Source organism: Leucoraja erinacea, chromosome 1 (genome assembly GCF_028641065.1).
Source record: "Leucoraja erinacea ecotype New England chromosome 1, Leri_hhj_1, whole genome shotgun sequence".
Classification (NCBI taxonomy): Eukaryota; Metazoa; Chordata; class Chondrichthyes; order Rajiformes; family Rajidae; genus Leucoraja; species Leucoraja erinaceus.
The window spans coordinates 163,922,639-163,943,942 of NC_073377.1; the positions used below are offsets into that span (position 1 = coordinate 163,922,639).

Consider the following 21,304-nt stretch of genomic DNA (forward strand, 5'->3'; position numbering starts at 1 on the left):
AGTGGAACAGGGGCTTTAACCATCCTGAATGAATGTCAGAGAAGCTATAGGGAGCTGATTAGCTTTTACATGGCCCTGTTTTATACATTCCAATGCAGCCACAGATGGTTCCAAGCATTCTGGTCTACATGCTGAGATCACCCTGCCCATGGCCACGGTATTGTGCACAGCAAGGCAAAAGTGCAATGGTTGCCCGGTGTTGAGGCAGAAGAACTTCGAAGCTAAGCACATCTTCAATACACCATAGTCTAAGAGCAAGAAATGATACAAATTTTGCCCATATTTACACATTGAAGTGGATGTTGGGAAACTGATTGCAAGCAGATGTTTAAATGGATAACTGCTGAGACACAGTTAATGGAACATACATTTATAAACCATGAATTGCCAGCAACACTTCCAACAATCTTTAGGTTCACGTTAATTTCCCTTGGTTACAGTTGCTCCTTGTGCATTATTTAACTGAAGAAAACTTCCGTATTTCATAGGGCAGCAAGGTGACATCACGGCAGAGTTGTTGCCCTACAGCAGCAGAGACTGGGTTTGATCCCGACTATGGGTGCTGTCTGTACGGAGTTTGCACGTTCTCCCTGTGACCACGTGGGTTTTCTCCGGTTGCTCTGGTTACCTCCCACACTCCAAAGATGTCCAGGTTTGTATGTTAATTGGCTTAATTGGCTTTTGTAAATTGGAAACAATTCTCCCTAGTGTAGGATAATGCTTGTGTACGGGGTGATCGCTGGTCGGCAAGGACTCGGTGGGTCAAATGGTCTATTTCTACACTGTATCTCTAAATGCTGTATTTCTATGCTGTATCTTTTTTCACAAAACTAAAGAAAAAATATAAATCTGTAATCTCTTGAAATATATAAGTATCTTCCTGTGATAAAATACAACTGGTGATCTTATTTAGAGTTTATTTGTTGCTTTTGCATGGCACAAATTCCTATTTTGCTGGTAATTTGGTATCAATAATTCATCAACTCAAGTTTTCTCCATAAATGTCTATGGATATCATTCCATCCAGGGTCAAAGTGCTTTTACTTCCTTTGAGTTTCTATTTATATGCCAGAAATAATACCAAATTGGACTCAGTATGGATTTTCTTAGAAAGAGCTATGTATACAGGGCCCTCAATTGTGCCATAGTAATGCAGATAAGTCATCTCTTTAGAAAACAAATGATTAGTTATAAAGTAATGAACACTGTTGCAAAATAACTAATGAATAACTGCTTTCTTGCACAGTTAATTATGTTATGCAACCTTTTTAATTTAAAGAAATATCACCATTCTTCAAATTATGAAGTATTTGCATAGTTTAATGTAAACATCCATGTTATTGTAGAGGGACACCCTCAGCAGCATTTTTCTCTTATTCAGTAATGCACATTACAAAATAAATAGGAGGGAGCTTAACTAACCTGTTCCAATTCTACATTCTGCAAAGGCCGTTGAAACCTCCGGCAGCCTCTGCTTAGCGTTCTGAGCGGAAGGCTGTAATTAGAGCTCTATAATCAACTGCTTCCACACTGGCACATTGTCCACCATAAATCTGGCTGCCTCAGTAATTCATTCTGTACCTCATGGAAATACAGCACCACAGACATCAGGCCTGTCAGCTATAAGCACAGTAGCTAGTACAGCTTTAGCGACAGATAATTAAAGGTACCACCTCAGAACATAAGTAAGGTGAGGCCTGGGGGCTTGTGAACTGTAGTTGAATAGCCTAGCAGCTCTCTGTTATCAAGATTGGCTTGACTATAGTTTTGCAATACATGATTTGTAAATATCTAACAATAGGCGTTGTACGATCCTAAACTTGCCATCCGATGATCTTTGGACTGAACAATTATATTTTGGAGGGTGGGACCTTTAGTTTCAAAATGAAATAAATTCTGCATATTGCAAATAGCTTACTTCCATGTCCGACGATATTTTATTTTGATTTTACTTGAGGTAAAGTTTGAATTCATTATACTTTTACTTCGGAACTCATTCTGAGAATGTTTTACTCTTGCAGAACCCACAATGTGTAAAAGCATGTCAAACCAAACGGAGAACACATCCTACAAACTCATCTCTATAATGGAGCAGAATTGCGGAGAAGGACCGATCCACAATGTAAAATACAAGACCAGACAGATCTCAGAAATATCAATTTTAGTTCAGAATAAAAATAAGGAAATAACATAACATTTTACTTACGATTGTGAAATGAAAATAGATGCAACATCACAGAAAGGCTTTGGTCTCATATTTTAATTTATATTTATCTCACATGCCTGTATATAATTTCAATAGGATTTGTTTTCTATAAAGTTCAATGAAGTTTTGTTCATTGTTTACAAAATATTTTTGTTCAGGGTCCCTGTAAGTTTACAAGATTGTCAACATTTCAAAGGGGTTTTTCTGCCCTTTGAACGCCTTATTAAAGGAAACTCCTAACTTTCATATAAAGGTGGATGCTGGAGGATTTGATGATGATATCATGATTAAGTCTAAAACTGAAATGATCTCTGTTGGTGAAGATAGTAGCGGTTTGGTACAATCAAGTATTATTTGGTATTAATTTGGGTCTATTATTGCAACGTCTACCAAAATACAGTGAAAAGCTTTTGTTCATGTGCTCTCCAATTAAATCTGGTAAAACCATACAAGAATAAATCAAGTCATACACAAGTATAACAGGTAGAGCAAAGAGAAAAAATACCAGAATGCAGAAAATAGGTAACGTTAGAGGTCCACAAAAAAGTCTGCAATGAGGTAGGTTGCAAGATTGGGACTTCACCCCAACTTGTGTGCAAACCATTCAGAAGTCTAATAAGAGAGGGGAAGGTGGTGTTCCTGGATCTGGTGTTATGTACTTTCAAGCTTTTGTGTCTTTCTGCCCTATAGGAACGTGGAGACAAGGGAATTTCCGGAGGTTGCAGGTGGTTGCCGGAGGTTGCAGGTGGTTGCCAGAGGTTGCAGGTAGTGGAAGGTCTTACCTTCCACTACCTGCAACCTCCGGCAACCACCTTCAACTAGCATCGCAACGGGCTTCGGCTAAAAAATTACCGATTTTTAAAAGGGCAACCTATTTTTAGTCACGGCCGGTTTTTAATTTTTTGAAATAATCGCCGGAACATAGAAGTAGCGGAAACCACTTCCGACCATTAGGGAGACTGACAAAAACCTCCGGGATCCTCCGGGAACCGCACGGAAACCTTGGGTGCGGCGCAAAGTCTCCAGAGGTTTCCGTTCAGGTTTCCTAAGTGGGACAGGGGCATTACACTATTGTATACACATTAGGCACAATTTTATCAAAGCCTACAAACCTGTACACCTTTGGAGTGTGAGAGGAAACTGGAGCACCCGGAGAAAATCAATGCGGTCACGTGGAGAACTTACAAACCCCGTACAGACAGCAGCTGTAGTCGGGTTCGAACCCAGGTTCAACTGTAAGGCAGCAACTTTACTGCTGCTCCCCTAGGGCGATTTGACGGGCATGTTTTTCATAGAGAAGGTTTTGAGTTTTTGCATCTAACTGCCAGAGGAGGTACAGGAGGCAGACGTAATTATAAAGTTTAAAAGGCATTTGGACAAGTATTTGGTCAGGAGAGAAACGGAGAGATCCAAGGATAGGTATCACAGTAGACGTGGACCAATGGGCCAAGAGGGCTTGTTTCTGTAATCATTCCAGGCTCGTACAAAGTTGTTCTAAAAGGGGGGTGGCATGACAGGATTACAAAAAACTTAATATGAAATAATGTGTGCGCTGCACACACCACGAGCGCGAAGCGTGAAGTCCCGCGATGCCGGGGTCCAGGAAGCTCAGGGGTTTTAGATGCTCTCTGATGCATTCTGAGCCTTGTTTTGGAGCATTTTTGCACCAAATTTATGACCATTATTTCAGAAATTAACAGGAATCTGAGGTAGCTTTTTCACACAAAGGGTGCTGGGTGTATGTAACGAGCTGCCAGAGGAGGTAGTTAAGGCTGGGACTATCCTAATGTTTAAGAGATATTTGGACAGATATTTGGACAGATAGGACAGATTTAGACGGATAGATGGGCCAAGCACGTGTGAGTGGGACTAGTATAGATGTTTTTTTGGATGACTTTTTTCTTAAGGGAAAAAAAGGGGGGTGCGGTCACACCCAACGCACCCCCTCTTTGGACGGCCATGGATTCTATGATTCTAACATCAGGTATAAACCTGGCTCCTGGCACTAATTTTAAGAAAGGCATCAGGTTTACATTCAACCTTAAAAAATAGAATCACACCACGAAACACAAGCAGATGTTTGTTCATGAAATAACTCATCCCATCCCCAAAATATCCATGAGTGGCAATGTAAATTAGGTGCAAATATAGCACTGCGGGACAGAAAGAAAATAGCAAAGTAACCCTACAAAAGAAAACATTATGAAGTAGTACATGAGCACAAATGGGCAGTACAACTGTGTAATCATGCATAAAATAACAGCCACAATGAGACAATCAGACAATATGTGTTGTGACATAAAAGATTAATAATCCACACAGTGCTGCAGGGTAATCACCTAAGTTCATTTCAAGCTTTGTGGCTTTGCAGTGCAGAGAAACTAAGCTCCCTTGAATAGCCAGCATTTCGTGAATGGTAATCTTATACAGTATTTTTATGCATGTCTCCAAGCGATAAGGAGTAACGCCAGAATTTCAGAACTGCTAACTTCAGAAGTGGTTCCTGGTAAATCTCAACCCCGGGCAATACCATGAGGCAACGGATGAATTTCCAGTCTTTCCACATTGCTGTGAATTATGTGTTATTGCAGTGATGGATTTGGACATGGATTTAGCAACAAGGGTCCCAACATCTGAAATACTCTCATTATAGTTTGCATTCTCATTGCCACTGATTCTACATTGTAAAATATACCCACTTTCCCGAAAATGTGGTCGCATTATGCATGCAGGGTCTAATGAAACAATCCAATGTTTAGTTTAAGCTAAACACAAAATTCTAGAGTAACTCAGCGGGACAGGCAGCATCTGTGGAGAGAAGGAATGGGTGGCGTTTCAGGTCGAGACCGTTCTTCAGATGTTTTGTTTAGTTTAGTGATGCAACGCAGAAACAGGCACTTTTGGCCCACCAGGTATGTGCCGGCCAGCGATTCCAGCACATTAACACTATCCTACACCCGCTAGGGACAATCTTCACATTTACCGAGCCAATTAACCTAGATACCTGGACGTCTTTGAAGATCTTTGTAAGTTGTTTAATTCACTACATCATTAACGAATCTTCCTGAAACTTACATACTGGCAATCACATGATCAAGACTATTTAAAGTAAGTTACTTTTATCTGACCAGCCGTGTGTAAATGTATAATTAGCAAAATATCCCACTAAAGGGCCAGTTATGCTGCCTGTGCTGATACATCTTAAGAAAAGGATACTTCCCATGCACTTTTACAAAGTGACAATCTAAACTAGTCCACACCATTTCCTGTATTCCTGTCCTTGAGCCTCCTCTCTGTTAGAGCCATAATGTTAGACCATAACTTGCCTTCATCTTCCATCTCATAGTTCAGAGATCCTTGGGCAGTGTTTCTGCCACCACCAATACACTTTCACAATCTAACAAAGCATCCCCTCCCTGCTGCCAGTTTGAGCAAACTATTTCCTCCCAAACTCCTGACCCACTCCCCCACCATTCCCTTGCTCCTTCCAGCCCACAAGATGCCATGGCATGTTTTCGTTCTCTCCACTTCACAATAACAAGGCCTACGCCAAACCTCTGAGTAAAATAAGAGATTTACTTCTAACTGAAAATAGACACAGAGTGCTGGAGTAACTCAGCGGGCCAGGCAGCATCTCTGGATAGAAGGAATGGGTGACGTTTCAGGTCGAGATCCTTCTTCAGATTTACTTCTACCTCTTTTACCCATTTATACGTCATTCATTCTCCAGGTATTATAAGGGAACAGGTTAAAGAATCTGACTGGTAGAACAGGAAAAGGCTCACTCGTCGGTTTAGTTACAAATTATATTTATTGGCAAGAGAGAATAAATACGCATGCTTGTCTTGGTGTGCGCGGGTCTGTTTTACAGCTGCACACCTCCACCTCTCTCTGCCTCCATCCGCGGAGCTGATCATGACTCAGCCTGTGGGTGAACCCCTCCCACTTTACGGCCTGCCTTTATACCGGCAGAAATAACCGCCGGTAAGTCCCGGCCAATGGCACTGCACGAAAATTCAAACAATAACCAATGGCAGGGGACTGCATCCGAGCGAGGAAACAAACGCCATCGGCTGCAGACTGGCGCGCAAAGCAATACAGACCAAAGATCTTATAGCGAGCAAGATGGTCCACTCGACGAAAAAGACGTATTATGGTCATGGGTAGATTCATGGGTAATTTTCGGCGCCATTTCCGTAACCGGCTTCCGTCTCCGCAACAGAGATCACATGGGATACTAGTGCGGAGACGGAAGCCGGTTACGGAAACATCCTCGTAAAAATAAAAGTTATTTGGTAAAAAACTTCTCATTTTCAGAATTTTAATTTATTAACACAAACTGTTCCCCCTCAACGTTGATTACACTGCGAGTCGGGTCGGGTCGGGTCGGGTTACGGAAATGGATGAAAAAAAGGCCCACGTTCCGTTCCGTTGCGTACTGCACATCAGCCCATTGCATTGAGCAAGAGTGGTCTATCTTGCTCCACTATAGCATCTTTGATACACACAGAGCTCCAGACCCCAGACTTGGCGCATAAAGGTTTAAACAGAGCGCTACCGGCTGGGTGCATGGAGCTTTAAACAAAACGCTGTCGGCTGCAGCGCTATGGGCTTTAAATGTAGCGTTACCGGCCACAGCGCTTTGGAGCTTTGAACATAGGGCAATGGCCGCAGCACTATGGGTCACGGACTTTTGGGCAAAATTCTAGTATTGCATTCCACCCCTCGAACCGTCTGGTTAACGTCATATCCCGCCCGCAGGAGGAGAGGGACATCGTGTCGCAGGTCAATCCACACATCCAAGGAAGGCAATGTCTGGAGGCCTGCAGCACCCTGCAGCTTGCCTGGGTCAGGCAACGCTCATAAGATCTAGAGAGAAGACTGGGCTTTGAAAATGGCACCAAAGCAAGCCATCTCTTGCATGCAGGCTCAGTGAAGTATTTCTGTACCCTTTGCTAATCGGGATATGCTTCGATATGGCAATACTCTACTTGACTCTTTGTTAGAAAAGAACTTCATTCTGCATTTTCACATATGACATGAAGCATCGTTGAACCGTTCAATATAAGTCACTTCCAAAAATGCAATATTTCCTCACTATTGTACTCGGGTGTGGCAAACTAGAATATGTAAGTAAACTAATACTAAAGTAAGACTCAAATTAATAACTATAGTTCCCAAAGAAGAGTACACACTGGAAAAGTCCAGTTACCCCATTGTGACTGTTTATTTCTTTAAAATAATATTCTGATGTATCCACACAGAGCGCCAGAAACCTGGGTTTGATCCTGACCTCCAGCGCTGTCTCTGCGGAGTTTGCACATTCTTCCTGTGACCACGTGCGTTAATTCAGCGGGACAGGCAGCATCTCTGGAGAGAAGGATTGGGTGCTGCCTGCCCCACCGAGTTACTCCAGCATTTTGTGCCTATCTTCGGCTTAAACCAGCATCTGCAGTTCCTTCCTACACTCCACTTGGGCTAACTTTGGGCGCTCCCACGGGTTTGATGTGCGGGTTTCTAGTTAAATAAATTCTATAAATTACACCTAGTGTGCAGGGACTAGTTTAGTTTCATTTATTTTCACGTATACCGAGGTACAGTGTAAAGCTTTTGTTGCGTGCTAACCAGTCAGCAGAAATACAATACGTAATTACAATCGAGCTATTTACAGTATATAGATACATGATAAAGGAATAACGTTTAGTGCAATGTAAAGCCAGCAAAGTCCAATCAAAGATAGTCAGCGGGTCACCAATCAGGTAGATAGTAGTTCAGCACTGCTCTGGTTGTGGTAGGATGATTCAGTTGCCTGATAACAGCTGGGTAGAAACTGTCCCTGAATCTGGAGATGTGCGTTTTCACACTTCTATACCTTTTGTCCGATGGGCGAGGGGAGAAGAGGGATCTTATCCTTGATAATGCTGCTGGCCTTGCCGAGGCAGCGTGAGGTATAAATTAAGTCAATGGAAGGGAGGTTGGTTTGTGTGTATTGTTGCAAAAGTTGGATAACATAGAACAGGTGTAAACAGGTGATTGATGCTCGGTATGGATTTGGTGGGACAATGGGTCTGTTCCGTGCTGTAACTTTCAATGAATCAATCAAAACCATTATTTCCAATTTACCAAAGAGATTGCTTTCCGTATCCTTTCAAACATTGCATTTCAGATCATAGAACAATGTTTCCATACGCTGCTCAGCTCCTTCCAAATGTGTTATGCGCTCAGCATTTCTAACAGCAGTTTAAGAATAAGGAGTAAGCCATTTAGGACAGAGACAAAGAAACATTTTTTTTCACAGAGAATGGTGAGTCTGTGGAATTCTCTGCCTTAGAGGGCGGTGGAGGCAGGTTCTCTGGATGCTTTCAACAGAGAGCTAGATAGGGCTGTTAAAAATAGCAGAGTCAGGGGATATGGGGAGAAGGCAGGAACGGGGTACTGATTGGGGATGATCAGCCATGATCACATTGAATGGCGGTGCTGGCTCGAAGGGCCAAATGGCCTACTCCTGCACCTATTGTCTAGTGTCTATCATTAAGAATTATGAGCATGTATCTGACAATCTTTATTCAAATTATATTAAATATTTTTTAACTTAGTCGCAGAAAGGATGAACCAAATTGCAGAAAAACCTATTGCAATTCCAGTTCCATTAAAGACCAAAGAACAATTTTTTGATTTCAATTAATTGATAGAAATCGCAATCACTCAAAGAAATTTATGGCAAAACATTTAACGATGAAGCATCCAGAAATCCCCAGTGGAAGACTGATAGCCACCTGAGATTGAATTACAAAGCAAATGAGCAGCTCCAGAGCACACGCTCACGGCAACACAGGTACGAAGTGCAAGATCAAAACTTTATTGATAAACTACTAACATTATCATCTCTGGAAACAACCTAGAATGATTCAATCTAAATTTTAACATTGTTATACACTTGCATATCATATGTATTGCATGACATTTCTATAACTTTATTTGACAAGGATTAGCAATGGCCATTCTATTATATGTTAAACTGATAGTAGTATGTGAAACATTTTGTAAATTATGACTAATATAATTTAATAATATATGCTAAATGTTGACCTTGTGTGCTGGCTCTTGATATGTAAATATCAACAGTCAAATTAATCAGCTGGTTTCTAAATATGACCACAGTGCCCTCAAGTGGCAATGCCCTTGTTTGTTCTTAACCAGACACAACAGATAAAGCAACCACTGTGCAAAAGGTGGATCAATTGGAAAATACAAATTGTTCACCAACCTGGTGACCCATGTCAACTTGTTTATTAAACTTACACCATCTTTTAGGTTTCTGCCATAAAATAATGCCCAATCATAGGGTGGTGCCTAACTCCGGGACAATGAACAAACATGATTGTCAGCTAAAAGTTAGAGAGTCGTATGTCACAAAAATTGCCCCATGGGCCAACTAAGTCCACATTGTCTAACATGCACTACATAAATCCAGTTATCCTCCCCTCATTTCTATCCCCCCCCCCCTCCCCTCCAGATTCTGCTCATCATCTGCAAACTATGTGCAATAAACAGTGGGCAATTATTTTCACTGTGAAGACCATCATTAGACAAAAAGACAAGCAGAAAACTATATTGTTGAACACATCGTAATATAATAAACTAGGTGTTCCTTCACCAACAAAACATCAGCATTATTAGAGTCATGAAAGGTGCAGAGTACTAGAGAGAGCACAGGTTGGTAAGAGCATTGAATGACTGATATTTAATTCCCATTCAGTAAATTCACTGAAGTTCAATGAGCTGCACTAAAACTATACAAATGCAGTTTCAACAGTTAGCGGATGACATGTTGAATCATGCCCACCACTGCTTACTACCAATGCAACAGTAGAATGGATGCAGCTGAAAGATCCAAGCTAAAGAAAGGCTGGCATCAGGATTGGACCGCAAGGACCCAAACCAATTAGGGGCAGACAAGGGCATTTGATCCAATTTGTGATACCAGCTACCAAGACAGATGTTGTACAGCAATTTGTTCTTCCCCAGCACAATTAAAGCATGGAATAATCTCCACCCTACCATAGTTACCCAACCAGATGCAACTAAATTTAAGGTAGCTCTTTCTTCCCAAAAACCCTTTCTGGCTTAAGTCCTCCCTCCACCACCTCCAGTTTAAATTCCATTTGGAATATTTCGGAGGACCAAGAAACCAAGAAGGACATCACTAAACTTCAAAATGCACTCGGACCTAAATCCTGCATCTTCCTGCCCAAGAAGCAGGGAAGCACCTTCACCGGTTGGACTACAGAGGTTCAAGGAAGTGGCTTACCACTATCTTCTCAGGGGAATACAGAGATAGACATCTATTCTGGCTTATCCAGGAATGCCCCTGCATCCCATACAATGAACGGCAACATTGAAAGGATTGTTGAACAAGCTCATTTCCAAAGAAGAAAGGTTGAGAGTATAAACACCAACAAAATGACATCTAACCTGATGGGAAAAAATGCAGGATGAGTGGTAAAGGGAAGGAGAGCTTCAGCCATTTGACACTACATGTATACAAACAAAACATGGACATTCTTTAAACCACTTAAAGTCAGACAATAAAATCCATATTGGGGGCAACTCTCTTAAAAACACAATCCTCATCAAAGACGAAGAATGAGTTAAACAGAAAAGGATTGAAAACAATAGCGTTGTCAAAGTATTAATTATTAAGTAATGTGTTTCCTTTTTAAGAACATTATGTATAGTTTTGAATATTACCAGTTTCTTGATTGTGCCAGTAAATGAAAGCAGCAGTATTTACCTGCTCCTCAACAGTGAATCGATGCAATTAATTAGTTACTTGGGCTAAGTTGCAGTACACGTGGACATCAAGGAAAAGGGAGGAGAGCATCTGCTGTTAGTTTGAATTTTCTATGCATGAGTACCAGCCAAAATGAACTCATGCTGTTGATTTTTAATTCCCTGTGCAGGATGTCTTACACTTATGCTGCTAATTGAGGAGGACTGCAACTTAGCCTTGCAGCTGTTGAGGAGCCAATAATCTCCTACACACAATCTAACTAATCCAAATTTGTGCAGGTCAAAAAATATCAAAATGCATGTTTAAATAAATACATCCACTATACCTACATTACATTTGCCTAACCGGTGAGGAACACACAACAAATATCCTATTCAAGCACGATTTTGTTCTTTAATTTAGACTTTAGAGTTACAGCACGTAAATAGGCCCTTCAGCCCACCGAGTCCGTGACAACCAGCAATCATCCCATACACTAGCACTATCCCACACACTAGGGACAATTTACAATTTTGCTAAAGCCAATTAACCTGCAAACCTGTACGTCTTTGGAGTGTGCGAGAGAAAACAACAGCGAGAACGTACCAACTCCACATAGACAGCACCTGTAGCCAGGATCAAACCCAGGTCTCTGGCACTGTAAGACAGCAACTCTACCGTTGCACCACTATGACTCCGTATCATTATGGCAAAGCACTGGGCTTTATCCAGGGGAGGTCATTTAAGGCTGAGGTGAGAAAAAACTTTTTGACCCAGAGAGTTGTGAATATATGGAATTCCCTGCCACAGAGGGCAGTGGAGGCCAAGTCACTGGATGGATTTAAGAGAGAGTTAGATAGAGCTCTAGGGGCTAGTGGAGTCCAGGGATATGGGGAGAAGGCAGGCACGGGTTATTGATTGGGGACGATCAGCCATGATCACAATGAATGGTGGTGCTGGCTCGAAGGGCCGAATGGCCTCCTCCTGCACCTATTTTCTATGCTTTGCCATAAAAATAATCAGTTTTGGGGATCACAGGTAATATACAACAAAAACCACTGCAGTTTCAATATGGTGATACAAAAAATAAAACGTGTGCAAGCTTGAATTCATCAAAGCAAGTTACAAAGACACGATACAAGTCTACAACATTTTCAGAGTATGCATTGGTTGTTAGCCACACTGCTCATATGGGTTGATGCAGACACAGCTGTAAATGTGACAGGTGACCAGGCATCCCACTCTAACTCAGCAATAGAACTATGCAGCACAACAACAGGCCCTTCTGCCCACAATGTCTGTGCTGAACATGATGCCAAGACTATTTCTTATCTACCTGCACATAATCCATACCCCTCCATTCCCTGCAATTATCATCTCTTCCTCAACTACCACTACCGGCATTGCATTCCAGGCACCCGCCACCCTCTGTGTACATAAACTTGCCTGCACATCTCCTTTAAACTGCCCCCCTCTATAGTGTAAGGGTTAAACAGTCAATTTCAGCTAAAAATGTGAAATGGAATTATCAGCCAAATTAACAGCTCGACATTCCATAGCCCCTTGAAAACAAGATTAGAGACGATAGGCAATAGACAATAGACAATAGGTGCAGGAGTAGGCCTTTGGCCCTTCAAGCCAGCACCATTCAATGTGATCATGGCTGATCATCCCCAATCTGTACCCCGTTCCTACCATCTCCCCATATCCTCTGCTCCGCTATTTTTAAGAGTCTAGCTCTCTCTTGAAAGCATCCAGAGAACCGGCCTCCACCGCCCTCTGAGGCAGAGAATTCCACAGACTCACCACTCTCTGTGAGAAAAAGTGTTTCCTCGTCTCCGTTCTAAATGGCTTACTCCTTATTCGTAAACTGTGGCCCCTGGTTCTGGACTCCCCCAACATCGGGAACATGCTTCCTGCCTCTAGCGTCTAGATTCAAACACACAGTTTTCCAGACAGTGGGACCTGCACCTGTCCATGCTTGGGGACTCATATTGCCTGGGAACGTAGCCTTTCTCAGGCCATTCTATGGAAAGGCGTAGTGTTGGTGAATAAAACATAACAGCAATAGTTGGCTAAATCACCCGCACCCCCTTCTGCTAGTAGCGCAGAAACATTACTGACAATGGGGGGCTAATGATTGACTCGGGGAGGGGACAGTCTGCTCTGATAAGAAATGCAATGAAGGGTGGTGTCAGGCCCCCTTTTGGGGAGAGAGCCCCCACCTTAGACCATGTCATGGTGCCAAGTGATCGAGAACAGAAACATCCTGTGGCGTGCTCTGCTGCGTTTGCGAGTGCGTACAGGGATTTCACCTTAGTATTCGATTTTCCATCCTAGGTGAAAGTTTCTGACTGTCTACCCTATTTTATATACTTCCATTAGGTATCCCCGCAACATCCCCGCAACATCCAGCGTTCCAGTGAAAACAATTCACATCCTTCCTGTAATGGGGCGATGGGAATTGCAGGCAATACAGGTGCACAACCTTTTATCCGAAAGCCTTGGGACCAGACACTTGTCGGATTTTGGACATTTTCGGATTTCCGAATGGAAGATTTTTAGCGTAGATTAGGTAGGTAGCGCGGGCGGCTTGAAAAGTCTGGAGCGGCTGCCTCCTCCCCGGAGACCGGGGAATCATTGTAAATCATTGCATAAATGTTAGTCAGTTAGTTTGGAGGGATTTTATGTGGTGGTGGGGTGGGGTGGGTGGGTGAAGGGGGAAACTTTAATTCTTAGTCCCCTACCTGGTCGGCGACTCCCAACATCGCGGAGCTGGGGGCTCCGTCCGGCCGCGGGCGGCGCCGGTTGTAGCTTCGACCCCGGCAACTCAACCCCTGGCTGCGAGGCACTCCAAATCCAGCGCGGCACGCGGTCGGACGCCCGCAGCCCCAGCTCCGCGAATGTTGGGAGAAGGCGGCCTCCGCGCCCTGGAGCTTACCGCACAGCGACCCGTAAGGCATTGCCCGCTTCCCGCTGGTATCCCAGCGCTGCGACGCCGCACACTCCCAACATTTGCGAAGCTGGGGTGGGGGGCGTCCGGCCGCGGGCGGCGGTGGATTTGGAGCGCCTCGCAGCCAGGGGTAGAATTGCCGGGGTCGGAGCTACAACCGGTGCCGCCCGCAGCCCCAGCTGGGAGTTGGCGGCCACAGCGCTGCGGAGCTTACTGCACGGCGACCCGGTAAGGCATTGACCGCTCCCCGCCTCTCCAACCAGGTAGGGGACTAAGAATTAAAGTTTACCCCTTCAACCCCCCCTTCACATAAAAGCCCTCCAAATTAACTGACTAACATTTAAGCAATGATTTACAGATGTTTAAGTGTCTCCTCGGTCTCCGGGGAGGAGGCAGCCGCTACAGTAGTACAGACCTGGGTTGACCGTGGGTTGTTTTGGGTCAAGTTTGGCGCCAAACGCGAGCTTTGGTGTGTAGACGACATCCTGGAAAAAATGTCCGGTTTTCGGAGTTTTTCGGTTTCCGGAACTCCGGATAAAAGGTTGTGCACCTGTACTCCAAATGCGACCTAACCAAAGTCTTATAAAGCTGAATCATGACTTCCTGACTCTTACACTCAATGTCCCGACATATGAAAGCAAGCATACCATGTGCTTTCTTTACCACTCTATCTACTTGTGTTGCCATTTTCAGGGAGTTATGGACTGGGATCCCAAGATCCCTCTTGCATAGATCCCTGCAGATCTCCACTGGTCCCAGGCATGCAGCCTGAATATTGTCCTTCCATCATAACCCTCTGTCTTCTATCTGTAAGTCAGTTCCCAATCCATACAACCAAGTCATAGTTAATCCTGTGTATCTTAATCTTCCGAATCAGACCATGGGGGACTTTATCAAATGCCTCATGAAAATCCATGCGGACAACATCCACCACCATTCTACCCTCATCGATCGGATGTTGAAAATTTTCCGCGAGTACCATTTGGTCGGCATGGTTCTTTTTGACTCGTAGTGCAGTGGAGTGGGCTCGCTATTTACTTACAGGCAGTCGAGGGCAGCCGAAGGCAATCTCTTTCGCTGGCCGGGCATTTTGATTGGCTCATTGGAGTTTCACAACCTAGGAAGACCTACCGGTAGGTAAAATGCCCGCTAAACTTTATTAAACCTCTTAAAAAAGTCTCCACTCCTTCTCTCCCCCCCCCCCCCCCCCCCCCCCCCCCCCCCCCCCCCCCCCCCCCCCCCCATCTCCCCCCCCCCCTTCGGTTTCCCTTTTCTCTCCCCTCTCCCCCTCCCCCCGCGCGCTCTCTAAAGGACTTACGGTACAGACTGTGTTAGCCGTTTACAGTCATCTTCATCACACAGACAGCGCTCCTCCACTTTCCCTGGCCCCCTCCATTGCGATGTGTGTGTGTGTGTGCGTGTCTGTGTCTGTGTGCGTGTGTGTGTGTGCGTGCGTGTGTACGTGCGTGTGCGTGCGTGTGCGTGCGTGTGTGCGTGGGCGGTAGATGCAGCTCGCAGTTTGGTCGATCCAGCTCACGGTTTCACCGTGGCCGGTAGAGGTTTTCCAGACGAGTGCCCTCGAGCTTGAAGATCGAAGGCACTCTTCTGTACTCGCGGATCAGGTCTCCCAAGTGGGACAGCCCCTTTACCCAACACAAAACAATCTGAAGAGGGAAGCAGTTATTGTCTAGAAATTACTCTCAATAAATTAGCAAATAAAAACATAGGTATGATGTTTAATCTCTGCACTTTAATCACACATTATTCAATGTAATTTAATTGATTCACATTTCCATCAAAATAGCAGAAAAATGTATAAAACTATTTTGGTATTTGACTGCTAACATTATTGGAAATGAATTTTAATAATGAGAAATGCTATTACTTCCACTTCCACAAATATCTCTGCAAATGTCCAACATGCAACTAAATTCCTCTATTCAAACTGAGTTTCAGCAAAAAATCGATAAAACAGACCAAGTTAAATTAAAAGATAACTTACCGACAGCCAGAAAAATCCACCAGAGCCATAGATTCCCCTCAAAATAACCGAAAAAATAATCAGAGAACTGAAAATACAAATGTTTGTATGGAATTACAAGACAATTCTGTATTAGACTCTCGACTTTTAACACCCAAGGCGTTTTCAAAAAAATGGGCGGCATGGTGGCGCAGCGGTAGAGTTGCTGCTTTGCATCTCCTGATGCGCTAGTCCCGGGTTCTGTCCCGACTGGGGGTGCTTTCTGTGTGGAGTTCATACGTGACCCCGTGGGTTTTCGCCACAATCTTTGGCCTCCTCCCACACTCCAAAGACATACAGGGTTGTAGGTTAATTGGATAGGTATAAGTGTAAATTGTCCCTTGTATGTGTAGGGTAGTGTTAATGTGTGGCGATTACATAGAAAATAGGTGCAGGAGTAGGCCATTCGGCCCTTCGAGCCTGCACCACCATTCAATATGATCATGGCTGATCATCCAACTCAGGATCCTGTACCTGCCTTCTCTCCATAACCCCTGATCCCTTTAGCCACAAGGGCCACATCTAACTCCCTCTTAAATATAGCCAATGAACTGGCCTCAACTGCCTTCTGTGGCAGAGAGTTCCACAGATTCACCACTCTCTGTGTGAAAAATGTTTTTCTCATCTCGGTCCTAAAGGATTTCCCTCTTTATCCTTAAAGTGTTCGGTGTGGACTCGGTGGGCCAAAGACCCTGTTTCCACACTGTATCTCTAAGCTAAATTAAACGAAACAAGAAATATTAACAACAGAGTCCACTTTGCCTTTTGGGAAAATCATTACTCCCATTCAAGTTCTCTATTCAATTGATTACATTAATATCTGGCTTATCTACAATTTCATCCCTATATTAATCCAGTGACTGAATATGACCAAACACTACAGAAGTGCAAAGACTCACTGCTAAGTGAAAATGAAAATCTTTTGAAAATCTAAACATCAATTTATGTTTATGCCCCTCGGTGTAAGATCCTCCATCCAATCCAATCCAATCCAATCCAATCAACCTTTATTGTCATCTTGCAAGCAACAAGTACATTGCAAAATGAAAAGACGTTTCCCAGTGAATAGCGGAGCATCGCACATGAAATGTAAAACATTTCACACATACTAACACTAAAAAACAATCCAGTCCCTGATGGAACAGTATAAATAGTTAAAAGCAGGTAAAACACAATGTTAAAATACAATAAACCAATCATAAAAAATGTCCGGGGCCGCTGATTTGAGCGGCCAGTGCCAGTTATTAAAGTGTCCGTGCCAGCTGCAGAATCAGGTGACTGTGAGTACAGAGTGACTGTTTAGCAGCCTCACAGCCTGTGGTAGGAAGCTGTTTAGCAGTCTTGTAGTCCGGGCTTTGATGCTTCGATATCTCTTGCCTGATGGCAGGAGATCCAGGTGTATGTGGAGGGGGTGCAGTTTGTCCTTAGCAATTCTCTGAGCTTTTTTCAGACAGCGGCTCTGGAACAGTTCTTGTACCGAGGGTAGGGAGACGCCAATGATCCATCCAGGGAAGTGACATTTCAGCGTACTTCTGAAGAACACTGGATTATTTGAAGTGATCATTAAAATGAAATCCATTTATCACTCTGTAGGATATCAATTTATTAACTTTGGAGAGCGTTAGGATTCATTTGTTGGATACACTTGGATTGATTTTGTTAGAGTGTCAGAGGTGAAAGGGCCATCTGATAAAAGCAGATTAAATTAACGAGGGCTAGAGAAAGTGTAAAGTCTTTTGCCCCCCCCCACCCCCAAAGGTGAAAGGTGAAAGGTGAAAGGGTGAAGTACCAGAGGGCATAGATTTAAGGTGAGGGGAAAGTTCAAAGGTGCCATGTGAGGTAAATATTTAACACAGAGAATGGAAGGTGCCCGAAACACATTGCAGATGGAAGCAGAGACAATAGTGATATTTAAGGGACATTTAGCCAGAGACATGTAGTTTAGTTTAATTTAGTTTAGTTTAGTTTAGAGATACAGCGTGGAACTAGGCACTATAGCCGACCGAGTCCACGCCGATCACCCCTTACACTAACACTATCCTACACACTAAGGACAATTTACAATCCTTACCAAAGTCAAATCTTTATCTTTCAATTTAATACAATACAATAGTATAATAGTACAATAGCAGTGAAGAAGGCGAATGGTATGTTAGCATTCATAGCAAAAGGATTTGAGTATAGGAGCAGGGAGGTTCTACTGCAGTTGTACAGGGTCTTGGTGAGACCACACCTGGAGTATTGCGTACAGTTTTGGGCTCCTAATCTGAGGAAAGACATTCTTGCCAAAGAGGGAGTACAGAGAAGGTTCACCAGACTGATTCCTGGGATGTCAGGACTTTCATATGAAGAAAGACTGGATAGACTTGGTTTATACTCGCTAGAATTTAGAAGATTGAGGGGGGATCTTAAAGAAACTTACAAAATTCTTAAGGGGTTGGACAAGCTAGATGCAGGAAGATTGTTCCCAATGTTGGGGAAGTCCAGAACAAGGGGTCACAGTTTAAGGATAAGGGGGAAATCTTTTAGGACCGAGATGAGGAAAACTTTTTTCACACAGAGAGTGGTGATTCTCTGGAATTCTCTGCCACAGAAGGTAGTTGAGGCCAGTTCATTGGCTATATTTAGGAGGGAGTTAGATGTGGCCCTTGTGGCTAAAGGGGTCAGGGGGTATGGAGAGAAGGCAGGAACATGATACTGAGTTGGATGATCAGCCATGATCATATTGAATGGTGGTGCAGGCTCAAAGGGCCGAATGGCCTACTCCTGCACCTATTTTCTATGTTTCTATGTTTCTAATACAATACCGTTTATTGTTATTTGAACCTCAAATGAAGTTCAACGAAATTTGGTTTCTGCAGTCACACAACAAGAAAAGAACCAAGACACACACCAACACAATTTACACAAACATACATCACAGTCAATCTCCTCCTCACTGTGATGGAAGGCAAAGTCTTGTCTCTCCCCTGCTCTCCATTCTTCTCTCGATGTCAAAGTCAAAGCTAAAGTCAAAGCCCCCGGCGGGCGATGGTAAGTCCTGCGGCCATTAACGCCGCGCCGGGCGATGCAAGGCCGCGCTCCGGGTCTTGACGTTGGAGCCCCCGTACAATTTGATCTGTACATCTTTGGAGTGTGGGAGGAAATTGGAGAACCCGGGGAAAACCCATGCAGTCACGGGGAGAACGGACAAACAGCACCCATAGTCAGGATCAAACCCAATATGATCACACATCTGGCACCGTAAGGCAGCAACTCTACTGCTGCACCACCGTGCTCCCCCTAATGGGATGGGCATGGACTGAAATGGCATAGTTCGCATTGGCATTGTGGGCAGCATCCAAACGATGGGCCAAAGGGCCTGTTCCTGCATTGTATTGTTCCATGTTCATTGTTGATGTTAACCATCAACAATATCTGATTATCAGCCCCTCCCAACCTTGTCCCACCCATCCAGTCATGTATTGAACACTTTAATGAAAAACAAATCCTCTCAATTGGGACACCGTTCCATACCCCGTTGCTTGCGCAGAGAAGGATCACAATGCTCTTGGACTTTAGGCATATTCAGTTAAAAGCACCTTGCACCCAGAAGCTGATGGACATTTTGCAATCCAGTATTTTCGAGTTTTCTGGCTGCAAAACACAATTCCCAGCTAAAACCCATGATTTTCCCAAGGGGCCAACATGCATGGTTTGTGTTTCGACACCACTTTTCGGTTTCGGTATTAACATTTGAACACTCCCAATGTCCTCCATACAACTCCACATTCTCAAGAACAACAGGGTTAAACATTGTTTAGACGAGTTATGTCCATGTCACAGATATTGAACACTTACCCTAACAATGAGAATCCACTTCGTAAGGGACAATCCAAACCCAGAAATGGCACCATATCTCCCAGCAATGGTATTGGTTGAGCAGAAGGATAAAAAGAATCCAATCCAGTTAAATACGAAAGCTACTAAAAAACCAAACAAAATAAAATTATAAATTATATTTGAAGAGTTAACTGAAGGACAATCATTGCTCTTTGCACTCTCTTGCATTAATGTTCATGTAGGCAGAAATTAGTTAGGACATAGAATTTGTACTTCGTGGCACGATAGAGTTGCTGCCTTAGAGCGCTTGCAGCTCCGGAGACCCAGGTTCGATCCCAACTACGGGTGCTGTCTGTACGGAGTTTGTACGTTCTCCTCGTGACCACGCGGGTTTTCTCTGAGATCATCAGCTGCCTCCCACACTCTAAAGACGTACAGGATACAGGTATGCAGGTTAATTGGCTTGGTGTATGTGTAATTTGTCCCGAGTGTGTGCAGGATAATGTTAATGTGCGGGAATCGCTAGTCGGTAAGGACTCGTGGGGACGAAGGGCCTGTTTCTGCTCTGTATCTCTAAACTAAACTAAACAATAGAAGCAAGGTTATAATTTACAAAAAGTGCTGCATGTGCTCGAATCTTGAGAAAAACACGGAGTGCTGGAGGAACTCAGTGAGTCAGGCGACATCTGTGGAGGGAATGGCCAACAAAGTGTTACCTGTCCATTTCCTCCGCTAATGCATCTTGACCCACTTAGTTCACTAGCACTTTGTAGTTTGCTTCTAGCTTATAGCTTAGATTTCTGATCAATTTCATGTCCAATGTTAATGCTAAAATTTCTTTTGAAGAAAAAAAGTTAAATTCTCAAATGTCCCTTTAAGGACATACCAATAAACATTAGAATTCTGGTTACTGATGTAAGTCTGGAAGGCATCTATGTACAGCATGTGTTATTGACTAGATATTGACCTTGTCATTCATTGGAACTAGAGGAGGCATTCATAAGAAAGTTTAATTTAAGTTCAAGGATAGGCCTTGGTTCGAGGGCCTGAAGGGTAATGTTCCAATGTTCAACAGTACATTTGGGAGATTGTGGGACAATAGAACGGGAACTAACAAAACAGGGATCATTAGGAGGTTAGGACAGGGTAGGTGTAAATAGGTAGCAGTTGAGGTCAGTACCATTACGCAGCCCAATCTCACTTGAACTAAGATCCCAACTCCAAGCTGGGACTTACTCATGGAGTAACGGTTTTAAAACAAGGTTACTGTAAGAGGGCCCATTGGCAGACCGCATTCTTCACTGTGGTGGAAGGCACCAAAGTTCAGCCAGTCCTCCTCCCTTGTTCATCCGTGGTCGGGGCCATAAACCCTCTGTAGACGCCACTACAGATGGCCGGATGTACTGGCCCTCTCATCGGGATGATCTAAACTCCGACGCCGGGAATGTCGAACATGGCCCGGAGCGCCCGAATCGGCACTTTCCTACCAGACACCGCGGCCTCAGGATGCCCGAATCGGCACTTTCTCAC

The 21,304-nt window shown here is 43.7% G+C and overlaps 1 protein-coding gene across 2 annotated transcripts in view; it reads right to left on the bottom strand.

Annotated features, from left to right (window-relative positions):
- LOC129704353 (NEDD4 family-interacting protein 1-like) overlaps positions 1 to 21,304 on the bottom strand; it is a 72,792-nt gene that overhangs the window by 43,090 nt on the left and 8,398 nt on the right. For both annotated transcript variants that reach the window (XM_055647443.1, XM_055647449.1), the window contains exons 3-4: positions 19,793 to 19,917; positions 15,935 to 16,001 (exon numbers count right to left, since the gene is read on the bottom strand). In XM_055647443.1, the coding sequence (XP_055503418.1) occupies positions 15,935 to 16,001; positions 19,793 to 19,917 (192 nt within the window). The remainder of the gene's footprint in view (positions 1 to 15,934; positions 16,002 to 19,792; positions 19,918 to 21,304) is intronic.